Source organism: Pelodiscus sinensis, chromosome 23, assembly GCF_052426305.1.
Source record: "Pelodiscus sinensis isolate ZL-2025 chromosome 23, ASM5242630v1, whole genome shotgun sequence".
NCBI classification, from domain to species: Eukaryota; Metazoa; Chordata; order Testudines; family Trionychidae; genus Pelodiscus; species Pelodiscus sinensis.
The window spans coordinates 10183266-10204118 of NC_143074.1; the positions used below are offsets into that span (position 1 = coordinate 10183266).

At 42.7% G+C, this 20853-nt stretch overlaps 1 protein-coding gene across 3 annotated transcripts in view; it reads right to left on the minus strand.

The window, feature by feature from the left end:
- Positions 1 to 8796: 8796 nt before the first annotated feature.
- Positions 8797 to 20853, minus strand: part of MEGF9 (multiple EGF like domains 9) — a 116390-nt gene continuing 104333 nt past the window's right edge. For all 3 annotated transcript variants that reach the window (XM_075905148.2, XM_089772990.1, XM_089772991.1), the window contains exon 6: positions 8797 to 15670. In XM_075905148.2, the coding sequence (XP_075761263.2) occupies positions 15216 to 15670 (455 nt within the window). In that variant the 3' untranslated portion in view covers positions 8797 to 15215. The remainder of the gene's footprint in view (positions 15671 to 20853) is intronic.

The following is a 20853-nucleotide window of genomic DNA, read 5'->3' on the forward strand; positions in this document are numbered from 1 at the left end:
GTGACACACGCTCCGAGTCCTCTAGTCTCAGTATGATGCGGTCAGTTCCGGGGTGAGAGCAGCAGCCCACGAGTGCTTCTTCCCTGCTGCCTCCGTCAAGGGAGGGAACAGGGGCTGGTGCTGGGGAGAGCAGACTTAAACAACGGTTCCCCGCAGCACCCTGTCTGCAGTGCCTCCTGCCGCCCCACTGCTGCCTCTCAGAGCCAGCTGGGGAAAGGTAGGAGAGGCTGCTCTGGTAGCAGCCCCGGTCCGCGGGGTGGCTTGCCGCAGCCAGCCCTGGCCACTGTGAACAGGGGCTGCTGAACTCGGATCAAGCAGTCCCGGCTCGCACCGGTCTGGGAGCACTGCGACTCTGCATTGTAAGTGTAAGTGGGGCGCTCAGCACATTTAAAATGCAGAGGTGCAGCAGTCCTAGAGCGAGCCTCCTCTTATCGACTAATCGTGTGGTCCAGCCAGGCTGGGCAGCGCATGCGCTGTACGCCCCAGGGGCAGGCCCCAGGTTGCGCGCCAGCGGCCATGACTGGCCTGCGCATGCGCCGAGCACCCCGGGGGCAGGCCCACGCTCCACAGGCCGGGCCTGCTATAGATACATACGTTTATCAGCTCTAAATGGACCAGTGTGGTGCAGACTAATCTCTCATATAACACATAGGACTTCCCTCAATTAGATCCTCTTTGGTTGTTTTTCTAAAAGATTTGCACTAATTTAATGTTGTTTTTAAAGAGCCTGTCAGGACAGTTCCCCATTCTGGCACTCTGAGTGCAGAAGGTGGGGGCCAGCGAAGACTTTAAATATACCTTGCCTCTGCAGGCTCTGGTTACAAAAACTCCCCCAGAGTCACAGATTCACTGAGTTTGGGAGGTAGCTCCCACCATCAAGTGACTTATCCCTAAAACCAGGGGGGAACACTTGAATTCTCCCACATGGGGCATCCCAAGCTCTTTCACCCCAAAAGAGCTTGAAAAAAGAAAAGAGAAAAACAAGCTGCAGTCTCTGGTAGCTGACCACCCAGTCTCAGGCAAGCAAATACACACACACAGCCCCTTGTTACTTTCCAGGACAAAAGAATCAAATCATCACCTTAAAAAAGTGATTTTTATTAGCACAACAAAGGCTAACGCACACTTGGTTGCTAGATGTTACAGTGCAACCAAGGAAAACAAAATGGAAAATCTCTGGGAACAATTCTTAGATGGTAAATGGGGAAGGGGAGGCATAGATTCAAACAGAGTAGTTCAAACCAAACCACAAAATAAAGAAAAATACCCTGATCATAACTAGATTCACTTTTTCTCATGATCTCTCTTGGTTCAGTCCACTTCCATGCCCCAAATTCCTTGGAGGCATGGTAGTCCTCCCTGGATTTAAATCATTCTGTGTCTCTCTAATCCTGGTTTAACTCTCCCACACAAAGAAAGCAGGCAAGTTATCGTATACAATTCAGATTTCATTACTGTATGCCCATTGGTTCTTCTCACTCCCTGCCAACACCCTTGCTAGCTACCTGAGTTTAACCCTTTAGTCACCGGGTGCTAGCCAGCACTCCTCTTATCCATCACAGAGCCAGTGATGGAGAATCCACCACACTCCCAGGTAAATTATTCCGGTCAATTACCTAGCAGACAATCCAGGTAAAACATGTTTTCAGGCACTGTATCATGATATACATTTGTCTGCTAGGTTGAAGAACATGTTATGAAAATTTTGTTCGCCATGTAAGTATTTATATAAACTGATCAAGCTAGGCCTTAGCTTTTTCTTTGTTAAACTCTGTAGATTAAGCTCCTTGAGCCTATCACTATAAGGTGGTTTCTAATCCTTTAATCATTCTTATGGTTCTTGTGTGATGGATAGACAGATACTTTGTGTAACATACTTAATAAGCAAGTATAAAGCACAGTGCTATAGTTCCAGCTAAAAGACTCTCTATATCCATACATGGGATGGTAGACTAACTATCAGTATGGCAAAAAATCATGTGACCGTGTATAGTTACGACAATCCCATGAAGGAATTATAGCAATAGTTTCAATGCTCTTTGTTACTTTCATAGCTACATGGATCCAAACAGCAAGAATCCTATCTTTCATAATAATTCAACCTGAAAATACTGTAAAATAACTTTTCTAAAATTGTTTTTCTTGCCCAGTAAAGAGATGAAAGATAGTCAGAAAATACTTCAGAAGAACTGGTGTTTTGCCAAAATGATTTACTTAACTATGCATTGCATCATGAGCCTGTGTTTTGTAGCAGTAGTAGTGTTCCCTTTTCTCATTGTGTGTATGTGATTTCTATTATTGCTACTTTCTTGTACCTCGATAGCTACCGGAATACAATTGAAAGGCAGAAGAGCCAATTTTCAATATGATCTGCTCCAGAAATGTGATGTATTTCTTCAACTGTATTATTTTATCTTTTAAAAAAAAAAAAAAATGAAAGTGATCATCCACATGGAATTCTGTATTTCAACATTATTTTTACATTTAATCATAGAAGCAGATTTATATTGGCTTATATAAGCTATTGTCTCAAAATTGTTTTTTTCTAACTATATTTAATATTTCCAATTTAGGAGGTGTCGCATCTCCCTGTGCAAATACAATCAATTTATTCCTTTGGTGAGCACAGCAGCATGCTGACTTTGCTTTAGAACAGCACATGCCGAGGGCCACAACTTAAGTGTGGTTGCATATACATGCAAATATATATGCAAATAGCTTATTTCACACAATGCCCTGGCACTCCTGGCACCTCCTCTCTGGGAGCTAGAAATGCCGACACTCTGAACCCACCTGTTGCAGCCAGCCCATCCACTTGCATCTTTCATTGCTCACCCACCTGGGAGATGCCTCGCCATTGAAGAGCGTATTCCCAGTGAAGGCCATGTTCAAAGGATCCCACCCGCGGGCCATGCATTGAGCCCCGCGTAAACCCAAACTGTACCACGGCCTACAAAGAAACGGGCCATAGGCCATGTGTTGAGTAGCCCTGCTTTAGAACATTAAACTGACGCACATACACACAAATTGTACAATAACAGAAATGATCTCACATTCCCACAGTCAGTGATATGGTCCAGATCACCATAGTATGTGAGTGCCCCATAATCAATATAATTTTCCTCACAACACCTATGAGGTAGGGAGGTGCTATTATTAGAGATATTTAATGTTATATAGGAAGCCAAAGGCAGAATTGGGAACTGAGGCTGTGTCTAGACTACATGGCTCCATCGACAGAGCCATGTAAATTAGGGTTGTAGGCAAAGGGAAATGAAGCGGCAATTTAAATAATCGCCGCTTCATTTAAATTTAAATGGCTGCCACGCTGAACCGACAAACAGCTGATCAGCTGTTTGTCGGCTCAGCGCACTAGTCTGGATGCTCCGCGGTCGACATCAAAGCCCTTTGTCGACCACTCCGTTATTCCTTGTGGGATGAGGTTTACCGCGGCGGTAAATTTAAATCGCCACTTCATTTCCCTTTGCCCAATAAACAAATCTACATGGCTCCGTCGATGGAGCCATGTAGTGTAGACATACCCTGAATGTGTAAATCTCCCAAGTCCCTGACTACCATTCTAATTCCAAAACCATCCTTTCTCTCTACTTTGTCCTGTCTTTAAGCTAGCAGTTTTCAAACTATGGGTCAGGACTTCAAAGTGAGTCTGTTGCTGAGGTTCAAAGCCAAATTCTCATCAGTGGGGGCCAAAGACAAAGCTCAGTGGCTTCAGCCCTCGATGGCTTTGCCCTCTTCCCACCCCTGCCCAGGGCAATGTGCTTCAGCTTGGACTTTGACCTAGCCCACAGTGGTGGGGCTTGGGCAAGCTTAGACTCCCCGCTCCTTTAGGGTTGTGCAATAATTTTTGTTGTCACAAGGGGGTTGCAGTGCAATGAAGTTTGAGAATGCCTATTCTAAGCAACATATCCATTAGTAGTTTTTTATATTTTGTTACTGTAGCTGGAGATTTCCAACAAGTTCAAAGCTGTATTCCCTGTAATGGCATCTGATCTTGCAAACATATACATATATATGTTTTTAACTTCTCTCACATAAGTGTGCCACCTGAAGTCAGCAGAATTATTGACATATGTAACTTTAAGCACTCATGTAATTATTTGCATATTGGGAGCCATAAGAAAGGGGCCTAATCCTGAAGTCATTTACTGATATGAGTAAATTTACCCTGCTCACTTCAACAGGATTATCTGAATTAATAAATTTACGTAAGTAAGTGTTGGCAGGATCAGATCCTACAATTGCTCTTATACTCTACTGCTGCAGACAAAAGAAAGCATTTCAATAAAAAGATGTTAATGTAACCCTTTTGCCACGTAGTGTCAGCTGCAGCTATGGCTGGGTTAAATATCTGGGGTTCCCTCTCAGAGGGGTAGCCGTGTAAGTCTGAATCTGCAAAAGCGACGAGGAGTCCTGTGGCACCTTATAGACTAACTGGAGTGTAGGATGCATCTGACGAAGTGGGTCTTTGCCCACGAAAGCTTATGCTCCTACACTTCAGTTAGTCTATAAAGTGCCACAGGACTCCTCGTCGCCACAACACAGTACTGGCTCGAGCCCCCACTCAGTAACCTGGGAAATTCACACAAGAGCCCTGCTGCCTCTGGGAGGCAATGCTTCCTCACTCACAAGCAGTTTGAGTGTAGAAAAGACACCAGTACAGGACAAGGAAGAGAACTGGCAGCATGTAACTTCTCGAAGGAAAAAAAGGCCAGCACAAGAATCCCCCATTCCTACAGAGGTAAGTAAATGCTTTCATTGCTCTTCATGGGTTCTGCGATGGTGAATGCTTTGGAAGACCTCACAAGGAAGAAATCGGAAGGAAACCACTTCTACTGGAAGGCATGGGATGCATAGTCCTAGGAATGGGGGTTCCATGACCACCACACCCAAAAGAAGAAGGCGAGTGGTGGTGGTCGGGGACTCCCTCCTAAGAGCGACTGACCCATCAATCTGGAAGTTTTTGGAGAACGTTGGGGATAATTTCTTGGTACAAGTGCTGAAGGAGCCGACCAGAGGCCATATGCAGCTTAACCTTTGAAAGCCTCGGGGGAAGCCGGCGGCGGGGCATCCCAGGCGCGCATGGGCTGCCCGCCCGCCGGAGCCCCTCCGCGGCCTTGAAAGCCTCGGGGGAAGCCGGCGGGGGGGCATCCCAGGCGCGCATGGGCTGCCCGCCCGCCGGAGCCCCTCCGCCGGCTTCCCCCGAGGCTTTCAAAGCCGCGGAGGGGCTCCGGCGGGCGGGCAGCCCATGCGCGCCTGGGATGCCCCGCCGCCGGCTTCCCCCGAGGCTTTCAAAGCCGCGGAGGGGCTCCGGCGGCGGGGCATCCGGCGTACAAGACGACCCCCGATTTTTGGGGGATGTTTTTTAACTTCAGAGGTCGTCTTGTACGCCGGAATATACGGTACTTTCTTTTCTTCCTTTGGTCAGGATCCTGAAATCTACCATCTCATCGAATTAAGGGCTCCGCTATTTCGAATTAAATTTGAAATAGCAGTTTGCATGTATAGATGCTATTAAAGTTCATTCAAAATAACGGCTGTTATTTCAAATTAACTTTGCAGTGTAGACATACCCTGGGAGTGGAGGGCAGGGGAGGCAGAGGTGTGAGCAGCGCAGGGGGGACAGGGAAGGCTGCCCCTCACTTTCCCCAGCAGCCTCTGTCCACAGAGAGCTCGGATCCCCATGGACAGGGGATGCTGCCACCCCACAGTGCTGCCTCTATATCAGAGGCCACAGTGCAGGGCTGCAGGTAGCCAGTCTGCGAGGGGAGCTAGTTTTCAAATTGACTCCTCTTGTGGACTGGCTCCCGCCTGGCACCCTGTGCTGCTGTCTCTGATACAGAGGCAGCAGTGCAGGGTGGCAGGGGACTCCGTGGGTGTGGGGGAAGATTGCACTGGCTACTAGCCCTGCTCCTGGAGAAGTACAGAATAGCTGACTAACCTCTTCAGATTTCATGCAGTTAGTCGACTATTCTGTTATCCACTATCTAACATCCCTAGGATACAGTGCATGACAAAACTGAATGGGAAATGTTAGGCAATGACCAGCAGAGCTGAGGGCTTTATCTCTTAATTGGGTGCAACAGAAAATCTTTGGTGCTATACATTTGGGATCTGATCTTGTGAAGTACTGAGGGTTTTAAACTCCTGTTGCCTTTGACATGAGTTCAGTGTGCTCTTCTCCTTGTAGCCATGGGTCCTATGCTGTGATGTTTTCAATCACCACTAGTCTGTATTCAGTTTAAAAAACAAGTCTACCATATGGCAGCATGCCAAGCTCATTTGAAATTTCTTATTTAGCTTTAGGATGGGTGTTAGAGAGCTCTTCTCTAAGTGTGTGACAGTCTGGCTACTTAGCACAATAAATTAATTATTGAGTTTAAATGAGGAACTTTCTCTTTCTTATATGACATGGCATTAAATCAATGACAATAAGAAACAATCTTTAGGCAAAGCACCTTTTAAATGATATAGGCCTGTGCAGCATATATCCTGTCCAAAAGGGACTCCCATATGTTTGTGCAGACACATGCTGTGTAGCCATCCTCATGAACCACCACTGTTCAAATTAAATCTGCTGCCAAGCTTGAGGTGGTAAATGTACATTCAACTTGCAAAAGGATAACTCTTTCTGATCAAACAGAAAAGATAAAAACAATCAAATGGATCATTAACTGGAGTTATGTGCAATTTTCATGGGGTTACTGTAATGTCTATTTTACAAAATCTGCAGCAGCAGCATCAAATTTGCAAAGGAAAATTATGCAGCATTTTGAAGAAATTAACTTGCCTTCTGTTAATCAGATTAAGTGTTTAGTTTTATCTTAAATAAAAGCATGTTTTAGAAGATTACAGTAAATCCTCAGACCAACAAGTTGTATTGGAAAAGCCTGTCATACATCCTGCTGTGGCTGAGATCTTTGCCATTTCAGAAATGAAGTACAAAATGGAGGGAAACAATGGAGACCCCCATCTCTGCATATGTAATTATGTGGTTCCACAAGCTCATAAGGAAGCATACAAGAGGTGCACACCTTAATATAGCCCCAGGGTTTTCTATGAGTGGTAGAATAATTGTGCTCATGCTTAGCTTCTTTACCTGGGCTTTCCTCAGACGAACAGTATTTGCTGCAGTGTTCTCAACTGACTCCATAATGAACCTGATCCTCTCACTAATAGCCTGATCCTGCTCCCATTTAAGTCGAGCAAAATTCCCATTGACTTATAAGATTAAATTCTTTCACTAGTATTATCAGGAGTAAATGAAACCAATAGAAGTGCTGAGAAGAAGATACTCAATGCCTTAATTTTTAAAGCTCCAGTTCAGTAAAGTACCTGCACATTCTTAATTACCATTAATTTATCCCCATTACTTAAGTGCTTTGCTGATTTAGGGACAAAGAGAGTCATAAATAACATTCAGTTGCAATGACAGTCTTATTATTTGGTATTTACTTCTCCTTTGCAAGTGGGAGTTACCTTCCTAGCAATGACAAGTGAGAAAGAACTGTGAAGATTCCAGAAGCAAAGTTTTTTTTGGCTTTTGTTTGTTTGTTTTTGTTTTTCGGTTGTTGGTTTCTTTGTTTTTTGGCAGATATAACCAGCCTTTCTAAATCATCAGCTCCTCAGAAGCAGGTCTCAGAGATACCTGATCCACACAGAATTCCTTTGAAATTCCCAAAGAAGATGTAGAAAACACCCACGATACTATGGCTTTCTCTAATTTCACTTTTACTTGATTGCATACTTTTATGCCAAAATAACTATGTAGCAGTAAGAACACTTCTACTGTGAGTAGAGACTCATTGACTGACAAGCTAGTGAGCCGTAAAAGTAATATGTGTTAACAAGAATATAAATAAAAATAGACAAAAGTTTTCATAGGGCTTTAAAAACACTAATGTGACAGTGTGACTTGTGTTGGCCATATGTTGCTTTCTCTTATATAGAGTAGGTATAACTTCATTGACATTGTCCGGAATAGAGTTACTGGTATGAGGTCACTTTCAAACCCTTAGAGCTCAATCCAACTCTATTGAGGTCAATGGAAAATCTTGCCCATTGACTTCATATGGAACTTGGAAGCAACCTTTAGATTATTGTTTAAACATAAAACAAAAGCAAAATCCAGGTGGCTTAGATACAAATTATATACATTTTATTTATTTTAAATAACATTCTTATGTATAAATTCTGACGTATTCAAATCATACACAGCTTTTTTAGAAATGCATTTGGAGACATTTTATTTGGATGTGTTGTAAGACTGATAAGATTTTAATTGGGAGTGACTGTAATTTTAATGATTTAGGCCTATGTTTTCCCATTTGAATTGGAAACATTATTAAGCAGAGTCCCTTGGAAGCTAATTTTAGAACTTCACTTTAGGCTTCAATCTTAGGTTTTTATTTAGAAGAATTTGTACCTACTGTTTGCCACACACATTTATATATAAATAAAATAAAGCTTACACTACATTTAATATCTGGACTGAAGATACTGTATCTCAGAGGTCAACTGCCCCAGAATGCTAGTACAATGTTAAAGACTGTCCATCCTGCCTCAAATTATGTCTGATGGGCTATGTTTATTTTGCCTGGTTCGAGAGAGTGACTATTTCAATATATGACACTCCATGATAACACTCCCTGGCCTAAAACTTCATGTAGTTATTTATAGCTATGATGTTCCGTGAGATTTCAGACCTTACATTCACATTAGCCCCATTTTATTCTTGTATTTTTGTCTGTCACATCCAGTGGTCATAGAATAGCATCCTACCTTGTGATCCAACCAGGGAGCCCCAAGCCTATTATAAACTTGCTGTTTTTATACTTCACCCATGCCATTAGAGGAGTCTTTTTGTTCTCATGTACTTGACTATGGGATTTCTGTTCCCTCATCCAAATCAGCAGGGAAAATGGCTCTCCCTCCTCCATGAAATACACATAAGAAGATAATGGAGAAAGTACTTAAGGAATTCATCCGCAGACATCTGGAAGATAATAAGGTGATAGGTAACAGCCATCATTGATTTGTAAAGAGCAGATCACGTCAAACCAATCTGATAGCTTTTTTTGATAGGATAACAAGTCTTGTGGATAAGGGAGACACAGCGGCCATGGTATATCTATAAAATATTTGTTAAGGTCTCGCATGACCATCTTATCAACAAACTAGAAATACAGCCTAGATGGGGCTACTATAAGGTGAGTGCATAACTGGCAGGATAACCATTCTTGGAGAGTAGTTATTAATGGTTCGCAGTCATGCTAGAAGGGTATAACAAGTGGGGTTCCACAGGGGTCTGTTTTGGAACCAGTTCTCTTCAAAATCTTCATCAATCTTTCAGATGATAGCATAGACAGCATGCTTATTACGTTTGTAGATGATACCAAGCTGGGAGGGGTTGCAAGTGTTTTGGAGGATAGGGTCATAATTCAAAATGATCAGGACAAACTGGAGAAATGGTCTGAGGTAAATAGGATGAAGTTTAATAAAGACAAATGCAAAGTGCTCCACTTAGGAAGGAACAATCAGTTGCACACATACAGAATAGAAGCAACTGTCTAGGAAGGAGTACTGCAGAAAGGGATCTAGGGGTCATAAGCTAAATACGAGTCAACAGTATGACACTGTTGCAAAAAAAGCAAACATGATTCTGGGGTGCATTAACAGGAGTGTTGTGAGCAAGACATGAGAAGTCATTCTTCCATTCTACTCTACGCTGATTAGGCCTCAGTTGTAGTATCGTGTTCAGTTCTGTTCACCACATTTCAAGAATCATGAGGAGAAATTGGAGAAGTCCAAAGAAGAGCAACAAAAATGATTAAAAATCTAGAACAAATGACCTATCAGTGAAGACTGAAGGAACTGGGCTTGTTTAGTTTAGAAAAGAGAAGAGTGAGCAGGGAGAAGAGACATAGCAGTTTTTAAGGATCTAAAAGGGTGTTACAAGGAGGAGGGAGAAAAATTGCTCTCCTTGGCCTCTGATGATAGGACAAGAAGTAATAGGCTTAAATTGCAGCAAGGCAGGTTTAGAATGGACGTTAGGAAAAACTTCCTGTCAGGGTGGTTAAACACTGGAATAAATTACCTAGGGAGGTTGTGGAATCTCCATCACTGGAGATATTTAAGAGCAGGTTGCATTGACATCTATCAGGGATGATCTAGATGGTGCTTGGTCCTGCCATGAAGGCGAGGGATGACTTGATGACCTCTCAAGGTCCCTTCCAGTTCTAGTATTCTGTGACTCTAAGATCATTACCATTAGAAACAGCAACCATTGATCTTTCACTATATTTCTCTATACTGTCACATCTCCCTCTTACTACATCTTCACCATGCACAGATATGTATGGCATCATGCCGCTCACATTGTCTCTCAAATTAATCTTTTGTCTTGCAGGATTGCATACTATTCCTTTAGCTGTTAGCAGATGGGACAATCGTACCCACCAAAGGTACATGCATATCTGTAGTAAGGTGGTCCGTTGATCAGCTAGCCTAGTGGGTAGCTCATGGCCTTATGATTTCTGCTAGTCTAGTCAGCCCAGAGGGGTTCCAGCTGACGCCTATATCACTTCCTCATGCTCTAACTGCTCTGCCATTATTCAATCACTACAAAGAAGCCAGGAAAACAAGGTAGAGGGACCCAGGCACGCCCATCCCAGCAGGTCCCAAACCAGGGTTGTTGGAATTAATCAATCTGTCCTGCCCAGTTACTGAGCTACCCCAAATTATATTTCCACCGTATCACTTCCCCTCAGTCTTAAGCTATTGAGTTAGGGAAATGGTAACTAGCTTAGTAACTCCTCAGCATCTTAGGGCTTTCAACTCTCAAAGGTCAAGCAGGAAATCCCCCACTGCTAGAGCAATTCCTACCACTCCTGGAAAACATCAGCCCCACTTCCTGCTGCTATGTGCAGCACATGTCTACCTGACCTATTGGTCTCCTTTTAAATTATTCCTTCTTCACTGGGAACATGCCTTGCACCTCTTAAGGGATGGTGCCTCTCATGCCCAGTATTGGTCTATGCTGCCCTAGTTCAATATGGGGCCTGTAAATGCCATCATAGTATCAGTGCTGATACTTCAGCCATCTGTGCCCAGTATCATAGATGCCCCTCCACAGGCTTTAGTGCACCTGTGCTGTTCTCTACCTATTCATCTGTGCATGTTCCAAGCTGACTCGCTGCATAACTTTGCTCTGTGGCAAAGTTATGCAACGAACAAATGACAGGAGGGTGACCCTGGCTGGACCAGCCAAGGACTTTGGTAGGCTGAGAGAGTTTCCAGTGGATGTTTCAGGCAGTGCAATATGTCCAGGGGCAGTCCAAGGTGACCAAAAGATACAACTAGCTCATTTTATTCCTCCCTTTATCCCTATAAGTAAAGATGCTCAGGTATGTGGTTAATAGAAGGGATACAAACTGGCTATACTCCCAGATATCACAGAACTAGGCTGAACATAAAGTAGAGAAGTTTCTCTTTACTCTTCCTTCAATTGTGTTTTGATTTTTTATCACGTTATTTATCCAATAAAAAGATGCGACTGAATGTGACTGTTTCTTCTGCTGAGTCATTTCACCCTAAGGCCTCACCTCTGTGAGATTTCCAGTTTCTGCTAGGATGAGGTTCCAAAACTAAGCCTGCTATATAACAGATACCCTTCTACAGGCTCAGTAAGATCAGTCTGGTTTTGAAAAGCTTTATGCAAGTAGAGGCCACACAAAAGACTCAAATTGACTTAAGAGGCTTTGGATCAGATCATCAGGATGTTCTCTCAAAATCTGAGAGAATTTGCCATCAGCAAAATAACTCAAATCCTATTGCCTTCCCACCATTACAAAGTGTAAGATGAACTGACCTCCTCCCTACATCAAACCTGCACTCAGATATAGTACCTACCTATTCATTTCCTTTCCTCTGCTTGTAAAGGAGAAAAGGGAAAAATCAAAGTTCCAAATCCACATACCCCCATTTTTAGTGGTGGGATAGGAGGGGTCTGTCTCTATCTGAACTTAAAATCAAACTCTGAAGTTGGCCACTCTATAATGGAGAGAGCCAAAAACCAGGATCTGAAATCCAAATCAGAAGTGGCCCATCCTTGTTATAAAATAGCCTACAGGTTTCCCAAGGTTATAGGAAGGAACATATTGTAACAGTTCTCTTCTTTGCAAACTCCTCCCAAGCTCCCTAAAAAAGATCTGACATGTCACAATGCATACACTTTCATTTTGCCTTTCAGCATTATTGCTCTAACAACTATTTCCAGAAATGTAAGCTGGGGTAATTTTGCCTGTGAAAAGTTGCCTAATCTTTACACAGTAGAAAAAGGTAAGTAGATATTAGAAAAGACACTGCCAAGTAATTACATAGAGATTTTAAGCATTTCTTTCCATTGCCATTAATCTACTCTTAAAAAATTGTATATGCAATCTATGATCTTCTTTTGTCTTTGTCCTCTTCTATTTTATCACTTAACATATCTGCATGACTTAAATCCAAACTTCTTATAAATTTAGGACTGATCCCAAGCCCACAGCAGAGAAAGGGACACTTTCCATTGACTTCAGTGGGCTCTGAATCCAGCATATACACTATTACATCCACCTAGTACTATGGCCCCCCTCCCTCTCTAAATCCCTATGTCATTCACTTGTGCCACATATTAAATTAGACTGTAAAGTCTTTGGGGCATTTTTTCACTGCACCAATGTAGACTGAATGAGTCACTGAAAGTTACAAATTGTCTTATACTCCTTACACCTGCTGCGAACTGTTAACAGGACAAAAGAAGGGCTGGATCAGGCCTTATGACCTGCACTCAAAGGCTGTTAACTGTCAACATTTTTTTGGAGTGGTACATGGATATACTTTCATCATCCACATTACACATAGAGGCCTGTGCATTGAGGCCTGAGGCCTACATCTTAGAGTCACAAGGAGGCAACCTGCTTCCATGTGGCTTAAAGGACATGAATATAAGCTAGAAAATAATTATCAAAGGGAACACAAGTTAACCAAAGGAACTATGTACGTGTCTTTAGCACCTGAACCTTCTGTTTCTCCCCAGCATAAAACAGCTGTAAACTGCATGAACTTCTAGGCATAAATTGCTTGGTAGTGTCGGCATAATTTATTTTAAACTTATGTTTAACTAGAATTTTGCAACAAAGGACCTGATCCTTTAAACTCTTAGGTGACGCCCTTATTCTACTGAAGTGAATGAGTGATAGAAATGTAGCCATGTTAGTCTGGGGTAGCTGAAGCAAAATGCAGGACAATGTAGCACTTCAAAGACTAACAAGATGGTTTATTAGATGATGAGCTTTCGTGGGCCAGACATTCTGCTACATTCTGCATTCTGCTACAAAGACCTTTTACATCTGCACTTGAAAGGGAATCCTCTGAACTGTCATTCATGTTAAAATTCGACACTTTCCAAAAAGGACTCAACAAACATTTGAACTATCTCACCCATTACCAAGATAGTTTCCCCAATTATCACCTCTAATACCATTAACTCACAAACATCCCACTCTCCCTACCTCTAATATCATCAATTCACAGACACTTACCTTCCTTCCTTCCCCCCCCCCCCCCCCCCCCCCCGCATCTTCCTCCTGTTCTGCAATGTGATTTGTCCTTTTCATATTTGTTCATTTTTTTTAATTGTATCCTTTGGTATATATGGTTGTGACTACTTTCTTCCACTATTTGATCTGAGGAAGTGGGTCTGGCCCACGAAAGCTCATCATCTAATAAACCATCTTGTTAGTCTTTAAAGTGCTACATTGTCCTGCATTTTGCTGAAGTGAATGAGTGTGTCAACGTTTTCTGGCAATCCTTATTCCTACAAGTATTTCTTATTCACATGAGCAGTCTTATTGACTAGAAAGGGATTATACATGTGAATAGAAACAGTGCATGTTCATCATGGTTTTCAGGATCAGGCCACAAATAATGAAGCATTTATAAGCGTATGTTTGCATTTTGTGCAGGCATTTCACAGGAAGATACCAAATGTTAGATCAGGTCTCTGGAAACTGACTAGCCTCTATTCATGATATGCTCAGTTCATGTCTTTAAAGGAGTTGAGGAATTTGAACAGTTGTACTAACAATTAGGAAAGAGTCAACTTTAAAAAAAGATTTCAGTGATATCAGAAGTGGAACTTTAAATGATGGGTGTTTGCTAGAGTCCCAGCTCCAGCAATATTGCCATATGATTTACACTATTTTAAACAATTTTTGTTTGTTTGTTTGTTTGTTTTTACAGTGCCACTAACCGCTGTACAGATAAAATCTAGATGATAAAATATGACTCATGGGTTTTTTGGGGTTTTTTTTACAAATAGTTACAAATACAATGGAGAGAATATATATTACATTTTATGTACAGAACACACCATTTCTGTCAGGGTAGGATATTAAGCCTAGCTTTTATTTGTACAGGTGATCCTGAGATGTCTTGTCTTCTTCCCTTGTACAGTATGTATACAAGTTCATTAACTCCTATTAAAAATGGATTCATATGTTTTAATAGTATCATCACATTGTATGAGAACTCAGAAAGTGGGAAGAGTGACCCATCCTCAACATTTTCATGATTTATTGATTCTGTTCCCCAAATTGTTGAAGAACTGAAAGTGGATTTTAGTACATGTGTTACACTTACTTATTTAAAAGTGAAACAAATAGGATTTCCCTTTTTATATACAAAAAGCACAAATTCGTACCAGGAAATAAAATTAAGTCTTTACAAAAAAGTATTTTCTGAAAGTCCACTGCTAATTAAACAGGCTGCTTTTCAAAATATAGGCTACTGGTCTAGGCTTTAGTTTCGCTGGAAGTCAAAGTAGTTTTTGATTAATCAGGGGCACTGGTTACCCCCCATCTTTTCATATAAAAATATACTTTAAGATCAGCATAATTGTATGGAAAGTCTTTAACAGTGAAGTCTATGGGTCCTCATGGAAAACATTATACTGAATGCATTTCATAATATTACCTGAAATTCTTATGCGCTACACTCCTTTTCTGCTCACCAGCATGCTAGACCATGCACAACGTAAGAGAGTATCTGAGTAGCAAATTCCTTTGCTTGGAATCGTGGTACAGATTTTGATAGACCTTCAGCGAGGATTGTACATTTTTTAATCCGACTTTGGAATAAGTGAATTGATTCTTGTTTTAAGCTTTATAGTTATGCATTGGAGTTGTCAGTGTTAGCTGTCCATTTGGTGCCACTTCATTTCCATCATCCTCCAGTAAGCCTGAAACATCAGCATTGGGTATGCTGTCATGGTAGCTGCTAAAACTAATGTTGTCCTCCTTGAGCTCAATGGTCCAGAAAGGAGCATTAAGTTTTCTATTTTGATATTCACGGTACATGTAGACAGCACCCACAAATCCCATCAACAGGGCCACAACAATGATAATAACTGTCAAAATAATGATGTTAAATTGAGTCCAGGAGACATCTGCTAATGAAGAGGTACTATTGTCTAAAGAGCTGATAGGAAATATAGTCTGCACAGTTGCTGGGGCAAATGTACTGTTTATCACTCTAGTTGAAAATGATGTTGCCCTGCTGATGTTGGGAGTCGTAGGTACAAATCCTCTAGGTTCAGGACCAAGAATGACATCTACAAATTAAAAAAAGAGATACACAAATAAATATAAACATAAATAATAAAATACATGGTGAGCCATTATGGGAGATCAGGAAATAAATGGCTTTACCTATACCTCACTCTTAGGAATACAACAAACTAAAATTTTAAGATAAAAATTCTTCAGGTCCCATTTACACATCAAAGTATTTGGCCAGATTTTCAAAACAGCTCAACACATGGTGTGCTGAGTTCTTTTGAAAACCTGGCTAAATGCATCACAACAGGAGCTGCTGGGTGCTCAGCATTTTGAAAACCTGTTCCTCATTTAGTTATCCAAAGAAGAGCTGAGCTCTAGAAAATCTGATCCTGATTGCAGGTGCTCAACTCTTGAAAATCAGGCCCATAAAACCTGGATTCCTCATGATGAATGCAAGTTACTTCAAGTGCAACTCAGTGGGTAAAATCTTGGCTTCGCAAGAGTCAGTATGAGTTTTGACACTAAGGGAAGCTAGGATTTCACCCATACAAAAGGCTCTTTGAAGAGACCTTTTACTAATAAACATAAAAAACAACAAATGGTCTGGTAGCACTTTAAAGTCTAACAAAACATGTAGATGGTATCATGAGCTTTCCTGGGCACAACCCACTTCTTCAGACGACCAGAGTGTTGGATGTCCAGAACCAAAATTAAATAGGGGAGAAGGGGGGGGAATATTTTCACAAGCCACAGTCAGCTATCTCACCATGTCATTAAAGCGGCAAGAGAGGTGCAGGATGGAAAAAGTCATTTACCAATGCATTAGAACTGGAGGCAACAGATGGACCAAAGTGAAATTGCTATCTGCAACCTGCAGAGATGGGCATACATAAAGTTACAATGAATTAATATTAAATTCTTACTGATCATCTCTCTTCCGTGCACAGAAAACAATCCTGCCGTCTGTTGGTTCAAGTATCAGCAAGAGAATGAAAGTTATATCAGCTCCCTCTTGAATTAAATCTCTTGTAATGGCAGGAAAAAATGTGGACCTGATACATTCTGGAACTCTGCGCTCTCCTTCCTGTGTAGAACCACATATACATGGAGCCTGCAGCCCATTTAGTGGAGTAAGAGGTTACTCACCTAAGCTGTAACTGACATTCTTCTAGATGAGCGTTCCTGGGGATGATCCACAGCAGGTGTTGGTGCGTCCCAGCGCCATAGAGCATATTCGTCCTAGTAGTGCATTGGGGCCGTGCATGCGTGGCGTCTGAAGCACACAGCTCCATCCAGTATTACTGCACATGCATGGCCGCCCTCCCTTCAGTTCCTTCTCTATCTGGAACCCAGCCTAGTGGAAAAGACTTTTTTTTGTCCAAAGTGGAGGGGAGGAAGGGAGGGTAGTAGAACCCAGAGACATTCATCTCAAAGAACATCAGTTACAGCCAAGATGAGTAAACTCCTCTTCAAGAGAGAGACACATCCCTGGGAGTGCTCCACAGCAGGTGACTGCAAAGCAATTTGTCCTATGGAGGTAGGGACTTCGGATCAGGCAGGTAAGCGGTCTTTAGTATAACCTTTGCTACTCTTGTAGAGTGAAGAAGGCCATCAGAAAGTGCATAGCGCTTAGCAGAAGTTTGTTCTGATGTCCATGTAGCAGCAACACATATTTAGTCAATGGGAACCTTCCGCAGGTAAGCAACAGAAGTGGTGACTGCTCATGTGAAGTGTGCAGGGACTGAGGTAGGTGGTGATAAACTATTGAGAGAATAGCACATGGTGATGCAGTCAGAGATCCAATGGGAAAGCCTTTGGAATGATATCTGATGCCCCTTATTACGTTCCGCAATGGAGACGAACAGTCACGGGGATGACATGAAGGGTTTTGTTCTGTGAAGGTAGAAGGAGGGCACCCTGTGCATGTCAAGGGTATGCATCTGTGCCTCAAAGACATTGGCATGAGGCTTAGGGAAGAATACAGGTAAGTGTATTGTTTGGTTAAGGTGGAAGGTGGAGCGTACCTTGGGTAAAAACTTTGGATGTGTCCATAGAGAGATTTTGTCCTTAAAAAAGATGGTAAATGGTGGGTCTGCCATTAGGGCAGCCATCTAGCCAACATGCTGACATTATTACAACTAGGAACTCCATTTTGAGCATTAAGTGGAGAAGGGAGCATATGGTCATAGGTTCGAATGGAGGTTTCATGAGCATGGTCAATACCAGACCATGAAGGTCCCACGGTTCCTGTGGGGCAGTAATATCAGGATATAGGACCTATAGGCCTTTGAGGAAGCTCTTGGTTATGGGATGTGTAAAGACTGTGGTGTCATCGACGGTCATATTGAACATTGTTATTTCTGTGAGATGTATTCTAATTGAGCCCAAGGAAATCTGGGATTGCTTGAGATGTAGTAGGTAATCAAGGATTGTAGGTAGGGGGGCATCCTCCGGTAATATGTTACGGAAAGCAGCCTAATGTACAAAGCAAGACCACTTGTTAATGTATGTCTTCCTCGTTTCAGGGGCCCTACTATGTAGGAGCACATTATGTATCTGCACTGAACATTGTAGTTCTATGCCCGTGAACCATCGAGGTACCATGCTTTGAGTTGAAGAATGGTAAATCGTGGGTGAGAAGCTTCAGTTCCTGGTTGGAATAGTATGCTTGGGTTGCATGGGAGTGCGATTGGGTGTTGTAGAACCATTCTGCTCAGGAGGGGAAACCACGCTTGCCAGGGCCAGCAAGGTGTTATTAGGATAACCCTCCTTTTGTCCCTCATTTTGACGAGTACTCTGTTGAGGAGGAGGAAGGGAGAGAATGCATAGAGTAAGTGGACGTTCCACTTGATGATAAGAGCATCTCCGAGACAGTGCTTTCCCATGCTCACCCTGGAGCAATAAAGTGGGCATTTTTTGTTTGTTCCGGTAGCAAACAGATCTGTGAGGGTATCCCCATCATGCAAATATCTCTGTCAGCACTGAATGGCTGATCTGCCACGTACGATCAAGAGGTAGGGCTCTGCTTAGGGCATCTACTGTGGTGTTTAGGGCGCCAGAGAGATGACACGGACTTATGGAGATGCCATGAGTTAGGCACCAGTTCCAGAGTGCAATGGCTTCCTTGCAGAGAGCGTAGGCTCATGCCCCACCTTGTCTGTTTATATAAACATACAGACCATATTGTCCGTACATATTCTGATGTGGGTTCTGGTGATGTGGGGAGGAAAATGCTGGCATGTGAGCCAGATAGCCTTGAGCTCAAGGACACTGATGTGTAGTGTCTTCTCTGCCAGAGTCCATAGGCCCTGGGTTGTTAGGTCTCTCGTGTGTGTCCCCAGCCCATGAAGGAAGTGTCTGCGGTGATGACCACTGTGGGTTCTGGAGTTTGTAAGAGTATGCCTCTGCGTAAATTGTATGGTTTTGTCCACCATCGTAGTGATCTTTTTACTGTGTCAGGGACTGACAGTGTTTTGATCAGTAACTATAGATCTAAGCCATCCCTGGAGACACCTCAAACAGATGGGCGTTGGGGCTCACCGTGTTGTATGATCCCATGTATTCCAGGAGATGTAGACAGTCATGGGTTGTGACGCTTGGCATTATGTAGAGTAAATGAACTAGCTTGCAGATCCTTAGGAACCCGTCGGGAGGTACGGAAGCGATGTCTAAAGCAGAGTTGAGATGAGCCCCCATTAATTGTATTGACTGAGTCGGTGTAAGTACTGACTTGCTCTCGTTTATTAGAAGTCCCAGTGATTGGAAGCACAGTTGTACCAGATGGGTGCAATGACAGAAATCATCTTGCGTTCTTGCCTTGATGAGGCAATCATTGAGGTACGGATAAATGGTAAAGCCCCGTTTTCTGAGGTTGGCCATAACCACTGCTAACAACTTGAAGAAGTAATAGGAATAAAATCAGATCCTCTGAAACTCTAGGAGAACGGGTTCTATAGTGCCCGGTTGTAGATTATACTACAACAAGAAGTAGATCATCTCACGAGAGGGTTCCTGAAGATGGATGGGGAGGGTGGGTGGGCTGGAAGGATGGACAGGAATGGGATGACATATCCAAAAGAAATTGTCTGTAGCTCCCATTTGTCAGATGTAATGTTGAGCCATTTGTCATAAAATGGTAGAAGACAGTAAGTGAAAGGTTTCCTAATATTTGGGAGCTAGGTAAGATGGTTTTCAGTTTCTTAACAGCCCCTCAAATCTGCTTACTGGACTGAGGTAGGTGGTTGGAAGTTTGGCCTAGCTATGTCGATGCTGCAGTCTACTGTGGCCACATTGTTGGTATGGAGAGTGATCTTGCTTTTGGTAATGATATGTGAGTTGTGGGTATCTTGGCCTCTGGTATGGTTGGTATCTGTATTGCCTGCTCCTTGTTGCCGGTGTCTGAATACCAAGAGAGCATAATGTGGCCTGGGAATCCTTCATGGAATGGAGAACGTCATTGGTTTTCAATTAAAAGAGCTTTTCGTGCTCAAACGGTAGGTCTTCCACAGATGACGATTTTGCGAAGGAAGGTGGAGGAATTGAACCATGAGGCCCATCTCATGACAACTGCTGTGACTGCTGTTCTTGTGGCCATGTCAGCTGTGTCTAGGGCAGCTTGAAGGGTTGTCCTCAATATTGCCTGGCCTTCTGTGATAGTCGCTCTAAACTGTGTCTTGTCTCTGGTATATCATCAATAAACGTGTTAAACATTGCATAATTGTCATATTTACTGAGGAGCGCTGGCCACTCTTATTTGTAATGTGGCTGAGGTTTACACCTTTTGCTGAGTATGTCAAGTCTTCTATTATCCTTGTCAGATGGTGTGGAATGGTTTTGTTGTTGCTTGTTTCTTTGCTGAGCTGCATCAACTACTATGGAGTTTTGTGGTGGATGAGTAAATTAAAAACTCCGATCCCTTTGTCGGGACATAATACTTGTGGTATGCCTTTTACAGATGGGAGGGATTGAGCCAGGGCTTTCACAAAGAATTTTGGCAGGTTCCATTATGGCTGAGTTAATAAGCAAGACAATTTTTGCAGAAGGCATACCCTGCAGGATGTTTGTAAGCTCATGTTTTGTGTCCTGCACTTCCTCCATTGCAATGTTTAGATCAGCTGTGTCTCTCTTAAAAAGTTCATGAAAAGGAGTGAAGTCCTCAGTGGTTACCAAGGGTGGTGGCATAATAGCCTCGCCCATCACAGAGGGTGAGCTTGTGTCCAGCAATGCATCCAGACCC